This window comes from Danio rerio, chromosome 9 (assembly GCF_049306965.1).
Source record: "Danio rerio strain Tuebingen ecotype United States chromosome 9, GRCz12tu, whole genome shotgun sequence".
Lineage (NCBI taxonomy): Eukaryota > Metazoa > Chordata > Actinopteri > Cypriniformes > Danionidae > Danio > Danio rerio.
In genome coordinates, this window is record NC_133184.1 from 54,897,931 (window position 1) to 54,921,629 (window position 23,699).

The 23,699-nt window shown below is 38.7% G+C and overlaps 2 protein-coding genes across 4 annotated transcripts in view; one reads left to right on the forward strand and one right to left on the reverse strand.

The window, feature by feature from the left end:
- The window catches only part of nme9 (NME/NM23 family member 9), a 462,322-nt gene that overhangs the window by 222,806 nt on the left and 215,817 nt on the right, over positions 1–23,699 (forward strand). The window lies entirely within an intron of this gene.
- pfkla (phosphofructokinase, liver a) overlaps positions 1–23,699 on the reverse strand; it is a 50,282-nt gene that overhangs the window by 4,930 nt on the left and 21,653 nt on the right. The window contains exons 6-21 of one of the 3 annotated variants that reach the window (XM_693543.10): positions 22,866–22,910; positions 22,087–22,195; positions 21,745–21,840; positions 19,663–19,755; positions 19,459–19,584; positions 18,140–18,204; positions 17,995–18,058; positions 15,122–15,268; positions 13,061–13,131; positions 12,900–12,987; positions 10,500–10,652; positions 5,796–5,960; positions 5,650–5,711; positions 5,357–5,468; positions 3,772–3,871; positions 2,231–2,336 (exon numbers count right to left, since the gene is read on the reverse strand). In XM_693543.10, the coding sequence (XP_698635.4) occupies positions 2,231–2,336; positions 3,772–3,871; positions 5,357–5,468; positions 5,650–5,711; positions 5,796–5,960; positions 10,500–10,652; positions 12,900–12,987; positions 13,061–13,131; positions 15,122–15,268; positions 17,995–18,058; positions 18,140–18,204; positions 19,459–19,584; positions 19,663–19,755; positions 21,745–21,840; positions 22,087–22,195; positions 22,866–22,910 (1,602 nt within the window). Of the gene's footprint in view, positions 1–2,230; positions 2,337–3,771; positions 3,872–5,356; positions 5,469–5,649; positions 5,712–5,795; positions 5,961–6,609; positions 6,732–10,499; positions 10,653–12,899; positions 12,988–13,060; positions 13,132–13,562; positions 13,875–15,121; positions 15,269–17,994; positions 18,059–18,139; positions 18,205–19,458; positions 19,585–19,662; positions 19,756–21,744; positions 21,841–22,086; positions 22,196–22,865; positions 22,911–23,699 lie in introns of those variants that run through there. The other 2 variants (XM_073913299.1, XM_073913301.1) reach the window with 2 other exon arrangements.

The window sequence follows — 23,699 nt, forward strand, 5'->3', positions numbered from 1 at the left end:
GCTGCAGTGGAGACAGAATGAATATTGTGTCTGACTCCATCATGAGCTTGGAGGACTGCATCCATACATCTCTGACATGACTCAAATCACTGATTAATAAAGTCATCTGGGATGGCAAACAAAGCGTTCCTGCAGGACTCCCAGAGTTCATCAAGATTTTTTGGATTCATGTTCAATGCTGATATGCAATTATATTCATCTCTGGAGACTGGGCTGGCCAATCCTGGAGCACCTTGAGCTTCTTTGCTTTCAGGAGCTTTGATGTGGAGGCTGAAGTATGAGCAGGAGCGCTATCCTGCTGGAGAATTTGCCCTCTCCTGTGGTTTGTAATATAATGGGCAGCACAAATGTCTTGATACCTCAGGCTGTTAATGTTGCCATCCACTCTGCAGATCTCTCGCACGCCCCCATACTGAATGCAACCCTTCACCAAACTTGACTGATTTCTGTGAGAATCTTGAGTCCATGCTGGTTCCAGTAGGTCTTCTGCAGTGTTTGTGATGATTGGGATGAAGTTCAACTATAGACTGTAAAATATATGGACGTAGTATCCGTGACGTCACCCATAGGTTTCTGAAGAGCGCAAAAGAAGCCACAAGTAGGCGTGGCCAACCGTCACCATTTTGTTTGCGCGTCATCGCACTCACGGCGGGATACCAAACAAGGGCAAAGAGGCGTAGAGTGGGCGAAGCTTAAGACACTGCTGAAATTTTGCCTGGACCTGGTTCAGACACACTTTAATTTGGGAGAACGCTTAATACTTTATCACCTGCGACTCGTTTATGTTCTGACCACATGTGCTTGGCTGTACACTATATCAATAAAGTGTTTAGTCTTTTAAAAACACTACTGTAATACATCGAGCCACTAAGCATTGTTCTTATGACGTTTTCCTACAGGAGGAAAACGCAAATTACTTCCAAACACTTCAGATATAGTCTGTGTTAGTTAATGCAGGACTATTGATGAAATCCAGCATAACACTGTATGACAACACTTCAGATGACTGATCTAGAGCCCACAGCTAATCAATCTGTCAGATTCTAGAGTTCATTACAGCTCTAAAGAACATTATACATGTTAAATGATCTTAAATAAAACAAATACATTGATAGAGATGGTCTATGAGTATATAACTTTACTCACATGGTAAACAGAGGCCACGTAAATGGTTTGTGAGCACAATTAAGTGCACTCAGCATCCCATGCCATATGATAATTGTAGGAAACAAGTCCAAAAGGCAACTGACTGTGTAAAGCCACATAAAACAACACAGAAATGCGATAAATATGCCGAGTTCAGTGGCTAGTCTGCAGGATTCAGCTGAGGTGACGTGACGGCGACCAACGAGACCTAGGTGTCACTCAAGTGGCCACACCCTTAATTATGCAAACTTAACATAACTTAATATAAAAGAAACTGATGAGTTATAAAAATATTCACCCCCTCACAGTTGTCATGAAGGATAATATTAGCTTTATGAACCAAAATCTTTTTTTGCACCAGGCTGTAAACACCTTTTTTCCTGTTGTAAAGTTGGCCATTCTAACAGTGGGCTCAATTGAAATTTGCTCTATTATGGAGCCAGGAGCGGCCAGGACTAGCGGAATTTCGGATGAATTGCAGTTTTAGTTACTTCCGTATTGGCTTCCCGAGGGAGAGCGGGAGGTTGCCGCTTGAGTTCAACAGATGATTCATGGAAAAAAATACACCTTCTGCCACTTTTCTAGAAGTCCAAGGTATTATTTGTTGCTCTTACAACAGGGATCGATGACAAGACTTTTTTCAGGCAGTATATATATATATATATATATATATATATATATATATATATATATATATATATACCCATACAAAAACAAATAATAAAAAGTTTAAATAATAACTTATATATGTTACTAAAATAACACTACGTTTATTCATGTGTACAGAAATTTTAACCATAATTAAATAAAAAAAATCGAAATAACATAAAATCAATTTGAATTATTAGGATGTGAAGCAGTATGCCTATGAAAAACAAATGAATAACTACATTATATGTTGTATTTATTGTCAGTTTTGTTTGTTGTAGCATGATGGGACTAGAGGCTTCTGAATAGCAATTTATTACATAACTTCACATGCATGAAATATACTTGTGTGAAAAATAATCATGTTGTGTGTGTGTGTGTGTGTGTGTGTGTGTGTGTGTGTGTGTGTGTGTGTGTAACTGTAAGGGTCACTCACTCAAAGTCGGTCTGTTCCTTCAGCTCAGTGACGGGACTGAAGGTCATAGCCTTCTTATACAGGCCCACCACACAGGCTGTGTCAGGAGTGTTCGCAAACACACGACCTGATTGACACACACACAAATTAATTCCGCCATGTGACTAAAGGAAAACAACATCTCCATCTGAATGATTTATATTAGTCAAAATCAACATGAAAACTAGGGGAAATTATCAGCCATAAAAGTCTGCTCAAATATCGCAACAACACGACATGTCAATGTCCAACTGTGCTGTCATGGTACTACTGGTAAAACGACGCCTCTCGACTCGTTCACTGTCAATAAAATGTAGTCATTTTATTGGCTTGTGTTTTTAAAAATCTGTATAAAATATCAAGATAAATGTACAAGAAGTCTTACAAAATTACTTTTTATATTAATTTATTAATTAATTAAACACAATAATAAATAATTATTACAATTTCAATTTTGTTTTTTGGCAAAGTGCACCCATAATTAAAAAGCGTATATAAACGTGGTAACACTTTAGTTTAAGTAACAACTCACAATATTTACTACAGGCTTTTTACCTGCCTATTATTATGATATTAAGTGTTTATTACGTATAAAGTATGATATTATACTTTATACAACAGTTCTGTCTGGTTCTTGAATCTGACTGGCTGATAGCCGTGATATATTTAAGTAATATCAGCCCCCTTAAGCAGGTTGCACACCAGAAGCGCCGCTCGGCGCCGCGACACGGCGCGTACATGACAGTTTAAAGTATCGCACACCAGACGCGCACATTCGAATGATATTTAACATGAAACTAATCAGATGGCGCTCTGTGGCGCGGCTGAAAAATGAACTGCGTCCTGAGCCGTCGCCGAGCGCCGCCGACAGCCGCCGACTTGCGGCGCCGGTGTGTGTATCCTGATAGAAACCTATGTTTAGAATTCTAAAATACATGGCGCTGCGTGGCGCTGCGCGGCGCGCCGCGGAGCGGCACTTCTGGTGTGCGACCTGCTTTACAGCCTCTTTACCATTTGTGTATTACTCCGCCCACATACAGCCAACAAAAAGCAGACACTACAGATCTAAAGTTTAAAAGATGCTTACTCAGCTGTTTAACTGTCAGCTTATGATTTGAATTCAATGTAGAAGAAAGTAGTTCCTCATACAAAAGGATTTGAGACTCTTCATGATTGATTTTGTTTTTTATATACACAATTATGCCGTCAAACTTTTGTATAAACGCAATATCACACAAGTAGCAGTGCGTTATGGCTGTATATGCGGCCTCGTGGCAATGCACACTTCCCACCAGTGCCGATATATGCTCATACATCCCTAATCTTACCCAATACCTAAACTACCGTACTAACTATTAATAAGCCTCTAATTAGTAGTTTATGGGGTTAAAAAATTTGAGTAATGGTTTGTTATTAGTGTGAATTGAGCATTAAATAAAGTGTGACTGTTAATTTAGTAGGTATTGCTTTCTGTAAGCTGTTCAAGATGGTTATGTTGAGTTTTAAGCCTGTAAACCTCTCACCTTGTCTGAAGCTGTCGTTCATCTTCTCTGTCAGCCACTGTACAGCTCGAACACCCAGTTTAGTCCCATAGTTTCTGTCAAAGGGAGTAGGAACTCCACCCTAATAACAAATAAACAACACAGAGCTGCTGATCTGACTCTAATAATGACACTATTGGATTTATACACCTGCTTTATTGCTGAATTAGATTGTGTCTCATGTTTAATGAAGTTTGCATCATTGATTACTTTTTTTTCTGTTCATTTTACTTTTATTGAATGTATTTGGCCTGTCATTGGTAAATAAATAAGACCCTATAACTCCAGTAGGTGGCGGAAGCCTCCTCAAGTTTGAACGATTGAGTCATTGAATCATTCACTCAAGCAACTAGTTCAAAACTGCTGATTCGTTTAGAAACAAAGCAAATGATTCTTTAATCATTGACTCAGGTGAGTTGTTAAAAAAAGGTTCATTCAGGAAGGAACCAGTGCTCTGAGATGCACAAATGTTCTGCATTGGCTCTCTAAAAAACAAACAAAACAAAAAATGACGTGTCTAAATGTATTTCTGTAGATTTAGTTTGCTGAAATAATAGTAGTTCTATCAGTAATTCAATAAAAACATTTACTGACATTCAGGAATACATCACTCTTGCTTGACTGATCTACTTTATATCATGTTCATTTATTCATTATCTTTTGGCTTAGTCCCTTATTTAGCAAGGGTCGCCACAGTGGAATGAACCGCCAACTATTCCGGCATTTTTTTTTACGCAGCGGACACCCTTCCCAGTACTGGGAAATACCCATGCACACTCACATTCACACACTCATATACTATGGCCTGTTTAGTTCATCAGTTTCCCCTATAACGCAAGTGTTTGGACTGTGGGGGAAACAGGAGCACCCGGAGGAAACCCAACGGGGAGAACATGCAAACTCCACACAGAAACGCCAACTGGGCTCAAATCAGCGACCTTCTTGCTGTGAGGTGACAGTGCTAACCACTGAGCAACTGTGCTGCCCTGTATATCATGTTATGCTGTGTTACTACACTACATCCTTTCAGAGGTGCATCCAGCTCTGTGAGCTCATAAACTCCTCCAGAAACTGAACCTGGATGACGGAGGCTTTTAGCGGTGCTTCAGACTGAGCCCAGCCGAGTTTGATGAACTGTTGTCGGTGTCGGCTGGAGGATTTCCCCTGGGACAACATCAACAGGTTCTACGTCACAATCACGCCCCAATAAGAGCAAGCTTCTGATTTGTTAACGTGGCGCGAATGTACGCTGAAGTTCAGATTTTTGAACTCAAGTGATTCTCGCGTTTGCATTGACTTAACATGTAAATCACTCGCGCTTGACGCGCGTTACGCGTCTGGTGTGAACGAAGCATTATAAATATAAAAAAACAACAGATAGATGTTTTATTTTATAGCTAGAATTATAGGCTCATTCTGACTATACTTATAGGCTCACAGTCATATCTCTCAAGTCGTGATTTATTTTTTTTTGGAAAGAGAACAACATGATCAACAGTCATCTGTAACTATTCATATCTCACTTATGAAGTTTCATTTCATAAGCCTTGTCTGTGTGTGTGTGTACCTGCTGCAGATGTCCCAGGATATTAACTCTGCAGTCAAACACACCTTTCCCCTCGGCGGAGTAAAGCTTATGGATGAAATCAGTGGTGTAGTGTTCATGACACTTCTCGTTCCTGAAAACACACTTACAGTCACTCTTAAGCATCAGAGAGTAAAGTATCACAATCAGTGAGCAGGTGTAAACAAGCACATAATAAGCAGAATAAAGTAGATCAGGTGTTTGTTTTCTCAGAAGAAACTGTCTGAGGCCTGATTGAGTTGACTGTTTAGTTTTATCATGAAAAACAGAATTACCTCAGCACCAGCCCTCTCTGAATGTCCTTCTTCATTTTCTCTGTCAAATGCACCACATTGGTCTAAAAACAAAACAAAATGTTATTCATATGCAAGAAAAAAAAACAAGTAAAATAACACAGTAATAATCACGTGTTCAGTCTTACCGTGAGGTCATGGATGTTAAAAGGATCTTCAAATATGTACGCAGCATCCGCACCGACAGCAATGCTAGTGGTGGTTGCCAGATAACCACAATATCCACCCATAGTCTCCACTACGAACACTCTCCTCTTGGTTCCCGAGGCTGACTGCTTGATCTTATCACAGCTCTGGAGAAAAACAACACACACACTTCAGGCCAACAACTGCACAAACATTATCCACGGCTCTAAATCTAGATTTATAGCTGGTGCAGTGAAGAAGATAAGATTTGGCAGGTGTGTGTGTGTGTGTGTGTGTGTGTGTGTGCACTGATGCGTAAAGCCATTTTAAAACCTATTACATTAAAAATCAGAAAAAGACACTTTACTTCAATCAAATGATTTTTTTGTGGTTCACACAGAGGCCGTCCATACTTCTCAACATCAATAGGCAGCTGGTGGATAAATAGTCTTTGTTTTTGTTTACTCCATGTAGTTCTGAGAGCTGAGATGTACATTTTGATTTTCTCAGATGCATCAAGGTAAGTGCGTAAAGGTAACTCTCTCACACACAGACACACACACACACACACACACACACAGATGTTTTCACACTGCATGACTATCTGGGCTAGCGTTTCGTCACTGGTTTGTTTACACTGCATGATGGATCGGTGACAGGGGCTTTCACATTGCATGACTTTACTATAGGAAGAATCGCCGACAACTTTGTCCAAACTACGTCTCACAGCCAAAAATACGTAGAATATCTTTTGTTATTAACTACATAACGAGAAAGAAGCCTTTAAAGGGGTAGAAAATGTACATATTTGATCACCTGGGATTGAAGGGAATTAGCCATTTCTCCTCAACTTTCTTGTTTAACTTTCTGTATGATGCGTCAAAAAGACAGGGTTGCTCCTGTCAAACCTCCACTAGTTTTTCCTCCATTTATTGGGTCTGAAAATAAACCTAAAATGAGCGCTTTTAACTTCTAACTCAACCTCCCGCTGGCCTGCAGGTACACACACACACAAATGAATGCTGCTCTCTCTTTGGCTGTTGGTGATCGCCGATGTTATTTTCAGACAAAACTCATTTCACAAGGCATGGTTTAAATCACTGACATCTCCAGATGTTCAGCACACCAAATATCTCACAGGCATCGGGGATTCTCTCATATTGCGTCTTTGATAGCTCATGCTCTGTGATTGTCACTCGCGTGCACGAGCAGCGATTTGCCTGTGATTTCAGGCATTTGTCGGTGATTTCTCAAAACTTGTCGGCGAGTCAAAATCGAGTCTAAAATCATGCAGTCTGAACTCGGAATAAAGGGTCAATGCTGCCAACTAATGATCAACAGTAAATGACACATTTTACCTCTTCCTAACAAGGAAAACCAGCAACAATCAAAAATGCATGATTATATGCCGTCATGACTTTGCAATAGAAATCTGGTTATAATGCAAGTAAATGGGGCAAAAACAGCCACCAACAGCAAACTAGGGTGCTTTCACACCTATACTGTTGTTCCGGAACCTGGCACGCTGTCCCAGATAGCGCAGTTTATTTGGCATATGTGAATCCAGCAATTGCGCTCGGATCTGCACCAAAACAATCAGTCTGAGATGGCCTGAATGAGGGGGTCTTGGCTCGATTGAAACAAACTCTGAAGCGGACCGATTGTAGTGAGAACCAGGCTATATCACAGTGTATTATGGTTATGTTATAGGCATATATGGCTATATGAAGAGAGAATTATGAGTAGGGCGGGATGTCATTTCTACCAGTGCGTTTCATGTCAAATACTCGAGTGAAAGCTTGGTAACTATTAATGAGAGCTGTTTATCGGTTAGGAAAATCGACTTAACTGCAGTCTTGGTTTATTCAATTCAGCTTTATTTGTATAGCGCTTTTACAATGTATATTGTGTCAAAGCAGCTTCACATAAATGGTCATAGTAACTGGATTAGGGTAGTTCAGTTTTAGTGTTTAAGTTCAGTTTAGTTTAGCTCAGTTCAGTGTGGTTTAAAGTCATTACTGAGAGTCCAAACACTGAAGAGCAAATCCATTGTTGTGTAGCTCTACAGATACCTCTATCTGTTATTTCTCTCTATAATGTAAAGCCTGTAACGCACAATTCTAGCCAACGGCTGTGTATAAAAAAAAAGTATTACCTCTGATTTATATCTGCTGACGATGTCTGTGGGCGTCACCATTTAAAATAAAGCGCAGATTTTCGCTTATGATGTCTTGTTGCTCATCGTCATAAATTAAAATAAGGACGCATGACAGCTGAGCGGGACTCTGAAAATTAAAGTGTGAAACTCTGCCCAATGTGAGGAGAGTTTACTCGCACGTGACTTGTTTTAGCTATTTTGGTTCGTTTAGAAACTTTGCCGTGTGAAAGCGAACCGCTCCAAGAACAAAGAGCAACAATGTAACAATTTTAATCCCTGTTTCAGAACAAAACATTTAATCTACAGGTGTGAAAGCCAAAGCCAATGTTGTTACTAATCGTTCACATGTCCAAAACTGATAAATGGTAAAAAAAAAGTCCACAGGTACTTTTTATCTTGAAAATAAATTATTTTAATTGTTTTTTGTGTGACATTATTTTTTAATTTGGCAATTGCTGAGTTAAAGTCCTGTAATTTTCTAAACCAGTGGTTCTCAAACTGTGGTACGTGTACCACTAGTGGTACGCGGGCTTCCTTCTAGTGGTACGCGGAGGAATGAAATATGTCATGTACATGCTACACACATTTCAAAATTTATCAAAAATAATGTATGTAATATGTCATATGACATATAGCCTATTGTATTTCAATACTGCTCATTTTGATGGTACTTGGCGTGACAATTTTTTTCTGAGGTGGTACTTGATGAAAAAAGTTTGAGAACCACTGTTCTAAACAATTTAGAAGTTTTGATTAGTACTGAGGTTGATTAACAGATTTATGCAAAACAATTTGAACTTGCGGGATGATAACGTATAACCCGTGCCTACAGACACATTTGCCAAAGAAGCAAAATGGAAGAAGAATATTGCTGTTTGATACAGACGTGTTTATGCTTAACCAGCGCTGATGTTGAACTGGATCTGCGTAATAAACGCAACAAATAGGCTTTACTTTTTATTTTACAGCTTATAAAGCATGTATGCACATTAATGCAATATATTTAAACAACAAAACTGTTTACAAAAAGTCAACATATGCGCGCGTTGTTGTTGTCTTTTCATCACGCAGCACGCACTTGAGCCGCGATGGAGAGAAAGGAAACCATATAGCAAGACATAATCTTTAAAATAATGATTTCTATTAAAAATGTAAAAGGTTTTGTGATTATAATAATAACGACAGCGGGGCATTAAATAAAGGCATATTTGCCGTGGAGCGAGCGATTTGAGGAAGTCTGCGATATTTATTTGACGGAAGAAAAAACATGATTGGAAAAAAACAGCCTATGCCGGTTATTAAAAAGAATCAGTCAGTGTTTTCGTTTTGTAATATACGTTAATTATTTAAGTGGAAAATAATTTAGGGCAGTCCTATTTATTTTATTCATTTTATTTAGATTATTCTGCTCTTCTGTGCTAAACACTGCAGGTGCGTGAAGATGCTCTGTTGTTCTGTTCCGCTATTAATATGCTAACATATAAAAATAAATCAGTATTTTAGTATTTTAAAATGCAATATTTAATGTGTCAGACACAAAATAGACACGTCAATTTGTTTAATATAAAATGAATAGTAATAGTAATCTATAGTTAACCATTAATTAGCGATTAATGAGCGGCGGTTGTCGGTTAGCAAAATTAACGAAATGAGCATCCCTAGCTATTTAATTTACTTTTTCTATGTAAGAGAACTTGATTGAAAAAGAATTTTGAACATGCTTGAACCATCTACACAATGGAGTTAAGTTCTGTTTGGTTTTTCAACAGTATTTTGTTACAAAGAAAACAAAAGTGATATAGCTTTGGCTATTTATTTATTTTATATATGGCTATTTATATTGTTAATAATTTGCATAGTTAATATTGTTCTTTGATGTTTAGTTCATAAAGATTTTTCAAATGTTATTTAATAAAAAATAGTTTTAAAAATCTTTTTTTTCCCACCCCACACGGAAAAAAAATTGTGATACGAACCGAATCGTGGGTTTGGTGTATCGTTACAGCCCTAATAAATGGTAAAAAAAAGTCCACAGGTACTTTTTATCTTGAAAATCATTTATCTTATAAATTATTTTAATTGTTTTTTTCACCAAATCAGTGACATTATTTTTGAATTTGGCAATTGCAGAGTTAAAATCCTGTAATTTTCTAAACAATTTAGAAGTTTTGATCAGGATTGAGGTTGATTAACAGATTTATGCAAAACAATTTGAAAAAAAAAAAATGCATCTGATGCATTTTTGCAGCAGTTTAATTTAGTGGATGTTTTCATCCTGGACATAACGAAAGAGTAGTAAGTTTGCCCAGAGTGTATCGTTGAGTTTAAAAAAAAATAAATAAATCAAAGCTTTGAAACAAGATTTGATACCAAAAATCATTCTGCTAGCTTAAACACAGAGGAAGTTGTGGCCAAATTAAGACCCAAAATCACCCCAGAGTGGATGAAAACATCCCCAACATTAAATAAGGGTTAATGTAACAAATAGTCAATCTAATAGTAACAGCAAATGGGTGTATATATGGATGTTTAGGTGTCCTGTACTTACAGACATGGCTGCATTAACAGCAGTATCGCTGCCCAGACTGAACTCAGTTCCTGGCACATTGTTGCTGATGGTGGCAGGGATGATGCACATGGGAATACACAGTTCATCATAGCGACCTCTTGCTTCCACCAGCTCCAGAACACCTTCATACGCCTGCACATGACAAAAAACACACTCAGGTATCATAAAGAGCAGCACAGACATGCTCTAAAATAGTGTTTCTCGACCATGTTCATGGAAGACCACCAGCACTGCATGTTTTGGATGTCTTCTTTGCCTGTCACACCTCTTACAGGTCGTTTAGTCCCTATTATTGAGCTGATGATCAGAATGTGTTCAGTTACGTAGACAAGGAAAATGTGCAGAGCTGGTGGTCCTCCAGAAACATGGCTGCTCTAATACACAGTGGCGGTTCTAAGGGTGTCTGCCCTCATATCAAATATTTATCCCTAAATTTAGAATTGCAAAATAATGGCACAATAAAAACTGCATTTTTACGTACAGTACCTACTGCATACTTAAGGGCCGTTCACACAGAATGCGTTTTTCCTCTCCAACACACTACTTTTCTATTGTATTTCAATGTAATCAAGTGCTTGACGAACTAGTTTGACCGTTTAATGCACGTCTCAGATCGTTTGAAGTGTTGCGCATGTGAGCTCCACAATTTTTAGAGGGCATGTCAAGTTAAGAGATGTTCACACGCAGCACAGCTCATTACTGTCAGCTCAAAGGCAGTGGACCAATCAGAAGAAATTGGAGGCAGGGCAAATGTAGTGAGCTTCTGTTTATATTAGAAAGTAGGCATGGCAACTTTTTATTTACAGTTATATCACGGCATAGGAGGTGCTCATTGTTGCTGTGTCCAGATATATGATGAGTTATATGATGCATCTTCAAGTGCTTATCATAAGATGTTGTTTTATTGCTAATGGGTCTGTTATTGTCGTTATTATATCACGTTCATAATAATGCATAATGTGGACCTCGTGATACACTGCGTTTCTTAAAAGAGTGCTGCATTTTGTGTTTTCGATGCATTCGGTGTGAAGTAGCTCTAACACACTCAACCAGACTGATCAACAAGTGGTTACTGATGTGTTTTATCATACACTAAATAATCAAATGCACAGTGGTGTTGTGCGATATACTACATTTTCAGATTGCCATATTGTCCACCTGTGAAATTAGTGTCACGCAAAGGAGGGGTTTGGAAAATTAATCACTAAAACTAAATCTGTTTTAATTACCTTCCATGCATATCAACCTGTTGTTGGAGACCCCAAAACCCAAATATGACCTTATATAATGCACAATAGGAGCTCTTTACATTTTTTTTCTGGAAAATAACTCAAATCAACTCAAATCACAGCGCTCTTCCAATTAGATTAGCTTATGAGACATAAATCATTTAGGGTGCTTTCACACCTGCCTTATTTAGTTCGATTGAATCACACTAGAGTTCGTTTTCCCTCTTGGTGCGGTTCGTTTGGGCAGGTGTGAAAGCAGCAATCGTACTCGAGTGCGCACCAAAAGCGGAACAAATAAGCGTACCGAGACCTGCTTGAAGAGGTGGTCTCGGTACGCTTTCAAACGAACCCTTGAGTGGTTTGTTTGTGGTGAGAATATGATCCGGACTAAAACAGGTCCAACCGCAAAAAGTACTGCGCCTTTTGGACTAATTCAGCTGCCATAGGTGCATTATGGGATATGGAGGAAAAATATTTGTTGACAGCGCTTTACCAACAGAGAGAGAGAGAGAGGGGAAAACATTACCTGATGGATCATTGGTAATATTTCCGCAAGATGAGCATGTCGCACTTTAGCTAAATTAATTCACGCCTCCTCCTGAAGTGACGAGCGATGCATTAAACACTGTTTTCCAGCCGCAGCTTCACTTCATTCACCAAATGTATAGTTTGTCTAAAGCAGGGATACAATCAGTCAGCGCAGTCGTCCCTCCAGAATAAAAACGTCATTTTGTGTCTGCCAGTTTTGTTTACTTGCGGGAGTTCACTGGCATTTTCCCGCACGTGAATTCTGACCAATCAATAAGCAGTTTAGGAACTATATTCAACAACATCTGGCCAATGAGAGATGTGGATTTTGTCAGATGACTGCATTTTGGTTTGTTTCAACTGGTTCGGACCAAAGCCAGCAGTGTGATGTGAAAACGACCCAAAGACGGCAGAAAATGCTATAATGTATCATTTATCACTCTTGGTCCGGACCAAATGAAGCGAACTACAGATTTGAAAGCAATCTTAAAATGCAACAGGACTTCCTAGTGTAGCGTGGGACGAGATTTAACAGGTTGAGTTTTCTGTGATACTCCAGCAATAAGTACAAATAAACAAATAGCATTCCATGCATTGCATCAAAAGTATGATATTTGCGTACCTCGAAACCACCGATGACCAGCAGCGAGTGGATGCTGAACTTGTTGAGGTTTTCCACAAGTTTGTCCATGCAGGTGCTGGGGAGGGTTCTGGAAAACACTGAGAGTGTTAAAAGCTGGATTTCGAAAATAACAGCTGCATTGATTTCTGAAGGCGACTAACCGTTTAGTTCCCAGCAGAGATCCACCCAGACCTGTCCAACCGGCCACCTGATTCCAGGACACTTCATTCACCTGCAGCATCACAGAAAACACATCAGACCTTCTGCATCTTCATGGACATTTAAGCTTTTCTGTTTTAGTGTTAATGCCCATAGAATATAGTTTGGCAAAAAGCTGTATTTGTATTGAAATGTTAACATTGTCTCCAGCATTTAATAGTAATTTCTGAATAACTCGAGACACTGAAGTAGTTGACAAAAGCTTTACACATAAGAATGATTAATATAGTAAGAGGACGCGAGGACACAAGTCGGGTACTTCTTCAAATGGAACAGCAGTGTACTTTAGAAGGTCATTAACCTCACCATGGATTCATCAGTTTCACTGTACATTAACAATAAAATGATTTAATTAATATTATATTAATATTATAAATCTATATTTTAAATTTAAGAAAATGTACACATATATTCATAAAAATGTGAATTAAAATGAGTTATTATACACAGACACGTGTCTGATTATCAGATTTATTAAACTACAATGGTAATTATACACACAATAAGAAATTAAGATTACGTCAAACAATTTGGTAAACAAAGACAAAGAGCGTACAACACGGTAACATAATTAAAGACAATTACAAAAGGTAACTGTCACACGTAAATAATGTTCTGGTGAATCCAAATGTGAGTGATACAAATAATTTATTAACAAAGTCAAAACAAAAGCAAGGAATAAGTGCGGTGCTAGAACTTGGAGAAACAGGGCAGGAATCAGGCAGGAAACAGGGTCCAGTAAAAACTCCTCAGGTCCTGAGCACAGACAAGAAGCACCATAAGCACACGTAACGAACTGACAACGAACACTGAACACGTAGCACATATATAGGCACGATAATGAGTATCAGCTGGCGAACAATCAATCCAGCTGAGTACCTGTCATGACATGAGACCAAAACAAATACACGTAGGCCACAAAAACAAAACAAACACACATGATCAAACAGACACTCCGGAAGAGCGCACAAACCTGCAACTGTGACAGTAACAAAATAACACTGCCAAAATAATAAACCTGAGAACAAATAATAGATTTATAAGACCAAAAACTGTCCGTTAGATATTCACAAGATGTATTAAATATCATGTTTTAACTACAATGAAGAGATGAGATCCAGCGGTACGTCCGATATGGCCTGGCCGAAGTAAAGCTGCTCTGGCGGGGGAGCTGATGACGGAGCTCCTGCTGGCAGGCTGGGAGTCGGAGTCCGCATAAGCCGAGCCACATCGTTAAAGAAGCGCTATTATTGTGAATAAACTGCTGATTCGAGATTAAAAACAACTACATTCTCGCCTGAAAAACTCTTAAAACTTTATTTTGTGACACAGTAAAGGAGTATTTTTAAAACCGTGCGGGTTTCCTCCTCCGCCATTAGCGCTTGCTGGTTATGCTGCAATGCATTCCGGGATACCTGAGCTTTGCAAGTTCGCACAAGTCACCCTCCATGCATCCTTAGCCAAATGGGCAGAGCAAGTACACATCCTGGAATTTCATGTGTACTTGGAAAGATGTGACCTTTAGAATTGGAACAGTACTTTGGTGACGGTTGATGACGTTTCACGAGGACACAAGAACGCAAGCACAGGCAAGAACGCATATTGAGAAACGGCTCAGGTCTGTCTGAGGTATTGGGGGTGGCTACACACCAAACCACGCCCCTCCAGCTGTCAGTTTTGACAACAAACAGAAATGGTGAGGTGGAGTCTGTTGTAATAACTCTCCCCAAACCCTTTTCCCCAACCTTCTACACGCCTACTTTACTACATCCAATCAGCTCACAGTAAAAAAAAAAGGCAAGCCACGCCCACTGTTTTCTTATTTAATATTCCGTAGGAACTGCATCACAATATGAGAAAAAATAAAATAAAATCAGTTGCAGCTTCCGGTCATTAAGCATTAAAACTGAACACGGAAAAAAAATAAATAAACAACACTGACTTCACACCAGTCATTGTGCTATAAAAAGAGCACTGAAGGATGTAAATGTATTGTTGTTTACCGCTCCTTTGGCCAGCCCCTCAAAGCCATCGTTGACGATGTAAACGCGGTGTCCACTGGCCAGAGCCACTCTCACAGCAGAGCGAACCGCTGCATTCATGCCTGCTGCTGGAGCACCAACATTCAGGATGGCAATGGAGTGTTCACTCTGAGGAGAAAAACACCTCCATCAGAACAGCAGATACCATCATCATCATCATCATCATCATCGCCACGCTTCTGCTCTTTTCCAACCAAAGTTTGTGTGTTTGGGTGGTTATAAAACAGATATCAAGAAATGCTGGTGCTAAGACGGTGACAAGAGTGGATATTTGATGAATTTCACCATGATTTTGGTGTATATTAAATATCGACAGTTGAATTTTTTTGACGATTGAAATGAAGTGAATTTTCTTTTTCAAATCTTTCCCAAATGATGTTTTCAGGGATCATACGGTCATAGAAAACTTGGAAAAGTCATGGAATTTTGACATGGCATTTTCCAGGCCGGGTAAAGTTTTGGAAAAACAGAAAAACCCACAAAGTTTCGGAAAAGTCATGGAAATTATGTTAAAGGTGAATGTGATTGTCTTCAGAAGCATTTTTTGTTGTGCTGGTTGAAAGTCTCTTCATAGTCTAATAGTAATGATTACAGTAAATGATCTGAATGTGTTTATATGTATTTTTATATTCTGGGTAAGGCATAAAACTAAAAAATGATCATCCAATTAAATAGAGTCGGGCCGACATCTCTCATAATCCCGATAAGTAGCCCAATCTGTCTGTCAGCAAATGCAGACTTGAACAACTGCGCAGCCATTTTGTACGCAGCTCTGCCAACCGCCGTGCGTTCACAAGAGAGAGAGAGAGCACACGCGCGCGATCTGTAAAAACCTGCTGAATCAAAACTTTTTAAAAACCTGAATCAATATTGGAGTTACCTTTGCACACTGGAGAAAGGATGACACCATGTCTGAAGGATTTCTCTTAGACAGGTCATGTTCTGTTTTAAAACTGTTCTGTCTTCACGCAAAGCTGATGTAACGTTAGATGTTGTTGTTACAAATGGGTTATATCTGCACAGAAGTGTTGTTCAGCCACTAAAATCTTCCAATGAAATATTGATAAGACTATTGTCAGTTTCATAAGGTCCTTTTACAGCATCGATAATGTAGATTTTAACTAGTTTAACAACAAAACACAAGTAAATACTGCTATTCCACTTAGTCTCTCCCTATATTGTTTACGAAGCAACTCTAAATATTCACTCTGAAATAGCATGTCAGTTTGGCTTGCACGCCACCGCACAAGCACTAGTCGCTTTTAACACATGAGAGAGGGTTCTTGTGCTGTGCACGTGTTTCAGGAGGTGTGGCTCTAGACGGCAGGGGAGGGACTGTGATTCAGAGATTTACGCTAAGCTGTTAGCATTGTGGAAGATCCCCTACTGCACATTTAACAAATATCTGTATACTTGAATTAGGGCTGCACGATATTGTAACAATCCGACATTAACATATTTTGTGTTTCTGTGATGTATATTGCAATGTGAACACAATTAATCGGGCGACGCAGCGGCGCAGTAGGTAGTGCTGTCGCCTCACAGCAAGAAGGTTGCTGGGTTGCTGGTTCGAGCCACGCTCAGTTGGCGTTTCTGTGTGGTGTTTGCATGTTCTCCCTGCGTTCGCATTGCACATCCTGCAATGTGACTATTGCGGACGCACACATTGAGATATCAATGCTGAAACTGTATATTGTACAGCCCTAACTTGATTATAGGTCAGTTGTCTTTACTTCTTTTCTGTCCTTGGCCAAAAACTTGCTCTGACATTGTTAGTGCTGTGTCTGCATTATCAAAATCAATTTTACTTCGATCTAAAAACAAATTTAGACAAATTTGATTGTTGTGTGGTCTATGATATACTATAATACATTTAAACGTCATTGTTTTTCTTATTATTTACCATATATATGTAGACATTACATGACACATTACAGCATAATAATGAACTAGAAAAGTTCTGGAAACGTCTTGGAAAAGTCATGCAATTTTAGTAGTAAAATTGTGTATGAACTCTGTGTTTTAACAGATTCAGGAATTTTTCACAGTATTGTAATGTAATGTAATGTTATGTGTATTTATATAGCGCATTTATTGTGTATGGCAATACACCCAAAGCACTTGACAATCATGAGGGGGGTCTCTCCACACCACCACCAGTGTGCAGCATCCACTTGGATGATGCGACGGCAGCCACAGGACAACGGCGCCAGTGCGCTCAACACACACCAGCTATTGGTGGAGTGGAGAGACAGTGATAGAGCCAATTCGGTGGAAGGGGATGATTGGGAGGCCATGATCGTATGGGCTGATAGAGGGACTTTGGCCAGGACACCGGGGTTACACCCCTGCTCTTTCACGAGAAGTGCCATGGGATTTTTAATGACCACAGAGAGTCAGGACCTCGGTTTAACGTCTCATCCGAAAGACGGCGCCCACTGACAGTGTAGTGTCCCCTTCACTTTTACTGGGGCATTAGGACTCACACAGACCACAAGTTGAGCGCCCCCTGCTGACCTCACTAACACCACTTCCAACAGCAACCTAGTGTTCCCTAGTGGTCTCCCATCCAGGTACTGACCAGGCTCAGCCCTGCTTAGCTTCAGTGAGTAACCGGTCTTGGGCTGCAGGGTGACATGGCTGTCCTATAATATATTTTCTTCTGGAGAAAGTCTTATTTGTTTTATTTAAGCTTAAATAAACTTGCTTGAGTGCTCCCATTTTATTAGAAAAACTCAAATGAAGAATTTACTTTAATAAGACCCATTTTTAAAGGCCATTCATTGATTTCATATCTTTTTTGGTAATGTGTAGCTGTAGTACAGATGTTTTACCTGAACCGCAGCAGGTTTCTGATATGCCAGCAGCTTATAAATGCTCCAGTTGTTCTCAAAGCTCCTGCAAGCGTCAGCGTTTGATTAATTATTGACCTGCTTTTTTAACATTGCTGTGGTTCATTTCCATGATGTTGATTCTCACCTGCCACGTAACTGAATGGCCTCTTCGAAGCGCTTCTCATTCATGGCTCTCTGAACCTCTTTAGTCTGTAGATAAGAGACAGCAATTATTCTCTTTATAATAACCGATAATATAGGAGACATGAGGTTATCAAAGACATCTGTCAGGTTTGTGTCCTCAAACTGTTCCTGTGTGTAGCACTAGTTTCTTCTACATCTCCTCCAAAGCCTTCTGTGTCACGGTCGGTGAGAGGAAAAAGGAGCGAGGACCCAATTGCAGAGTGAAGGAATATTTATTCTTAATAAAATAAAATAATAGGCAAAAATAAACAACCCAGAGGGGGAAAAACACTAATAAAACAAATAAACAATCAAGCCAAACTAGGATGGAAAGCTGGCGGGGATCAGGACTGGAACAAGATGACAGACAACAAGCCAAGGTTACATACGGTGATGAACTGGCACAGAACAGCAGATATGAGGGAATTATAAACTGTAGTAAATTAACACACAAACAGATGAACATAATTAACTAATAATGGGTTAACAAGGAGGGTGGGACTAGACAATAGACGGGAGAGCACATGACACAGAGAGACGACACAAGCTATGCGCTCACATTAGACAAGACTAGAACACGCAGCTAATATGAGAACTCATTAACTACGTGTTCACAATACAACAGGACAAGAACATGCAGCCAATGAGAGAACTCATTGACCGCATGTTCATGACAACACAGAAGCACACAACAAAAGCACGTGACTACTGTGTAATGCACTCAAAACCTGCCGGAACTACTTTATCTGAAAATAGCAGAATGCTCATCAGCCAATCATAAACAAGCATTAGTATAAACCCAATAGGATAAAATGTATTTTAAAGACCAGAATTTGGTAAACTAAACTAAAATAAAGTAGATAAAAGTAAAACTAAAAAAATAAATAAATAATGACAATAAAAAGTAAAAAAAATTAATAATAATATAAGAAAACATCAAATATTAAATTAAATAAAGTAAAATAATTTAATAAAATTATAATGTTCAAGCAAAAATAATAAAATAGAACTGAAAATTTAAAAAAAAAACTAAAGTAAATTAATAAAATAAAATAGAAGATTTAAGAGAAATAATAAAATAAAATTTATATTAATGATAATAACAAAATAGCAAAGTAAAAAAAGGAAAATAATAATATAATATATTAAATTAAAATCAAATCAAATAAAAACTAAACAAAATATTAAAATAAAATAATCAAATAAATTAAAATGTATATATAAATATAATATATAATATAAAATAAAAGTAAAATAAAACTATATAAATAAAGTCCCCACCATCTCCACTGCCTCCACGAGCGGCAGCCGCACAGCCTGGTTTCCCGACAGGCCGATCACACATGCAGGAGTGTCTGGAGTTGCTTCCAGCAGAGCCACAACGGCCTCCACACCCAGCTTACTGCTCTACAGCACACACAAACACACACAGTCAACATCAGCAGCACCACTGATCTGCAGTCAGCTGAGAGTTGCTCTGCTCACCAGCACTCTGTCGAAGGCAGACGGTGTGCCACCGCGCTGCACGTGACCCAGAACAGTGACCCGCGTGTCGTAACCCAGCCGCGACACAACCAGCTGCACACAAACACACAACATTTACATTTTTACCACAGCTGAACAAATCCTTTTAAAATTGGTAAGTGACATTCTGAGTCGATCTCGCTCTTTGTATGTTGTATTGCTGTATTTATACCACAGTAATTGTAGCGTGTTGAGTGTGAGATGGGACTCAGATATCAGGATTGTATATATTTTGGCCACTCTTTGTATAACTTGAGTTACTTTTTGATTGGCCATCTATTTGTTTCAAATGAGTCTCCTGTTTTCGGTCCTGCAGACTAATTCAGTAAACTAAAAGAAAGAAGAAATGCCAGCATGTGTTAAACATTTTTGCTTAACGCAAACACAACAGTACTCTGGTAGTGTTTTCTTTAGCTTTTCAGGGTTAATTATTGTAAAATCCCAATTGCAACAGGGAAATACTAGGAAATGTATGTAGTCTGATGGCATTTCATGCTGTTCAGCCTTATAATCTTAAAGTGTAAGCAAAATCAGCTGTTTTGTCATCACTTTAGACATTACGCTAGAGAATCATTCAAACACTAGCTCTAAATTGACGTTGGTGAATTAGCAACGGCTTCTGCTGTTCTGACATCAGCTGCAGATGTGAAAGAACGGTGGAAGAAAGTAGTTCCTCCTTCAAAAGGGGTTTTTAGACTGTCCGTGTTTGATTTTCTTTTTTTATATATATATACACGATTGTGCTGTCAACCTGTTGTATAAATGTAATATCACACTCGCAGCAGTGCGATATGGCTGTATATCAGCACTGGTGGCACACTAACTGTGCGTTCACACCGAATGCGGTACAGCGTCAAAGGTTGCTCTGGCCACCCTGGCAACAACGCTGTCTGCCTTCAGCTTCGGCAGCGAGTGCGTCAAAATTCGCTATATTGATCTCGTATTTAAAGGTGCCGTTGCAGCATATCAGATACATTCCCGCATAAAACATGCTTTCTAGCGTGAAAATGTTGCATATTTTTTATCAAATTCATTTAACTATGGTTTGGTGTGGCTTTGCTCCACTTAATTATCCAGTGTATCATCCATATGTCTGAAATATTCTGAAGCAGCAACACTGTTTTCTATTATCGCATGAGATAATTTTAAAGAAAATAAATATATATACATATATAACATTAATGCACATCAGTAACTCGCCAATAACATTTCTAATGTATGTTCCTGTAAGAAAACATTGTAAATAATTGGAAATCCAGCAACCGCAATAATTAAACCCTTGGAAACAACTGTGGTCGGAACCAAAGTTCACAGGACTGTGTTTTCTGGACCCCTCTAAAGCGGTGGACTTCTACATACTGATTGCCTGCAGCTAAACTATATTATAGCTCATTTCCATAAAGCTGACTTGATTTCAACTCTCATTGACACCCACACTGACACTCACCACTTACTCACTACTTTGACGCTCTGGTTGTTTTCGTACAGTAAGGCAACGCATACAAATGCCTCCCACCAGTGCCGATATACAGCCATATCGCACTGCTACTCGTGTGATATTGCTTATATATATAGACATATATTCCCTTGTGTGATATTGCTTATATATAGACATATACCCCCCCGCTTTAGGGGGCTAATAATATTGAGCTTAAAATGGGTTTAAGAAAATTAAAACTGCTTTTATTGTAGCCGAAATAAAACAAATATTATTCTTTCTCCGGAAGAAAAAATATTATAGGAAATACTGTCAAAAATTCCTCAAATATATGAATAAACAAAAATAAATAAACAAATAAATCACCGGTGGCTGAATGATTTTGACTTCAACTGTGTGTGTGTTATAATATTTTATCTTCTGGAGGAAAAAAACAAACATTTTACTATAAAATGAATACATTACTATAACTTAAACTAAAGTTTAAACACATACTGATCAGATCTTAGAAAAACCAAGATTAAAAAGTAAAATAGCTGTCAAAATGAAGGCAGGAGTGTGTGTGTGTGTGTTGAGGAGTGAATGAGTGTGTGTTGAGGACTAACGTCTTTGATATAGTTGGAGGTTATGGCCTCTCCACTTCTGCTTATGGCTCCTTCAGCAATGATGATGATGTTCAGTCTGCATCCTTTACTGCGGCTCTGAACAAACACACACACACACACACACACAGCGCTTTATGAGTGTCACAGGCCCGCTGCTCTCTTAAGCCCACATTTATATTTTGAAATGTTAAAAATGTACATTTATTTTTACATGTTTTTTTTGTTTCTCTTGATTCCTCCTCTGTTTAAAAAACTTTGATGTTTAACAGAATAAAGAAACCTTTGAAACCACTAGGGGGTGAGTGAACTATGTCTTTAGATCCAGTTTGGATCTAGTCTGACCTCTTCCAGGCGAGCACACATGAGCTCTTCCCATCCGTCCTCAGGAGGGGCTTCTGGGATAAACAGCCAATCAGCTCCAGAGGCCAGAGCTGAAACCAGTGCCAGATACCTGCACAACAACAACACCATTCCACTCTCAAATCACATATAGTCACGACTGCACATAACCTTTAATTTCAATGTTAATAATAATAATAATAGTAATTCAATTCATCTTTATTTCTATAGCTATTTTACAATGTAGATTGTGTCAAAGCAGCTTCACATAGAAGATTTGGTAAATTGAAATTGAAACTGTATCTGTAGTCCAGTTTTTTTTATTTTTAGTAATAATAACGATAAATTAATATCGAATAAACCACACTATAGCATGACAAAAATATTGAAAATCTCAAGTGACATCGTTGCCAAACATTCTGGGTGGTTGTTTAAAATGATTTCAATTATTAAGACCCTTCATTAATTTCCATTAATTGCATTCAACGCATAATACATTTACTTCGATGAAAAACACACAGATACATTATTTAATTTTTTAATTAGATACGTACTGTTAGACATGAAACATAAACACAAACGTAAATAATATTTATAAATGTTTTGTCAGAAGTATTGAAAAGACATGTAATCATTAGGGGTGTCAAAATGAATGAAAACACTTGTTGCAGCAACACTGAAATATCTCAGCTGCTAAGGGATTCTGGGTAGTTTGTAAGGCAGACGCAGATGATAACATTATAATATAAGTGTGTTTGTGATCTTGCGTGTGTGTTTCTCACCCGCAGTGACGGCCCATCACCTCCAGCACGAATGTGCGCTGATGGCTGAAACAGAAAATACAAAACGAAAACAAAATAAGCAGAAAATCTGGTGCAAACACACATGCTAAAAATAGTGTGTGGAAACATTCCCTTAGAGTGTGTGAAAAGGCAGGAAGAGAAGAGAGACAAGCTGAGACTAGAGTCACACACACACACACACACACACACACACACACACACACACACACACACACACACTGCATTCCTCAACACATGAAGCACAGTCAAATCTGCTTTGGATAAGAGCGTCTGCTAAATGACTGCATGTTCATGTAAATATTATGAAAGCTGCAGAAAATCACAGCCTTGTGGTCCCACATAGAATCTGTGCATGCAAGAATCTGCAGATTTTTGAGGCCATTGCTTAATCTATTTTTTTAAAGTGTATATTAGGGATGCACCGAATATTCAACAACCGAAATTATAAGTAAGAATAAGTAAAAAGGCTGAATAAATTTTGCCGAACAATGACGTTTTTAATGACGTGATCAAATAGTAACCCGCGTAGAGTGAGAGGTAAAGTGTCTTTTAAACAAAGACGCTGAAACAGACCACGGAGTGAAAACAGCTAAAAGTGCGCTCTTAGAAGCTGTCAGCGCACGATTTAGTCAGGCGGACTCAGAACCCCTGTACTGCATCGCGACTGTGCTTGATCCACAATATAAAGATCATTACTTGGAAATGGGGAAAAAGCTGCGCACACGAGAAATGATCCAGGCCGAGTTGGACTTAGGAAAGCCGCTAGGTGTTGAAGACGGTCAGGTGATGCACAGCGCAGGAGATGAAAACAGC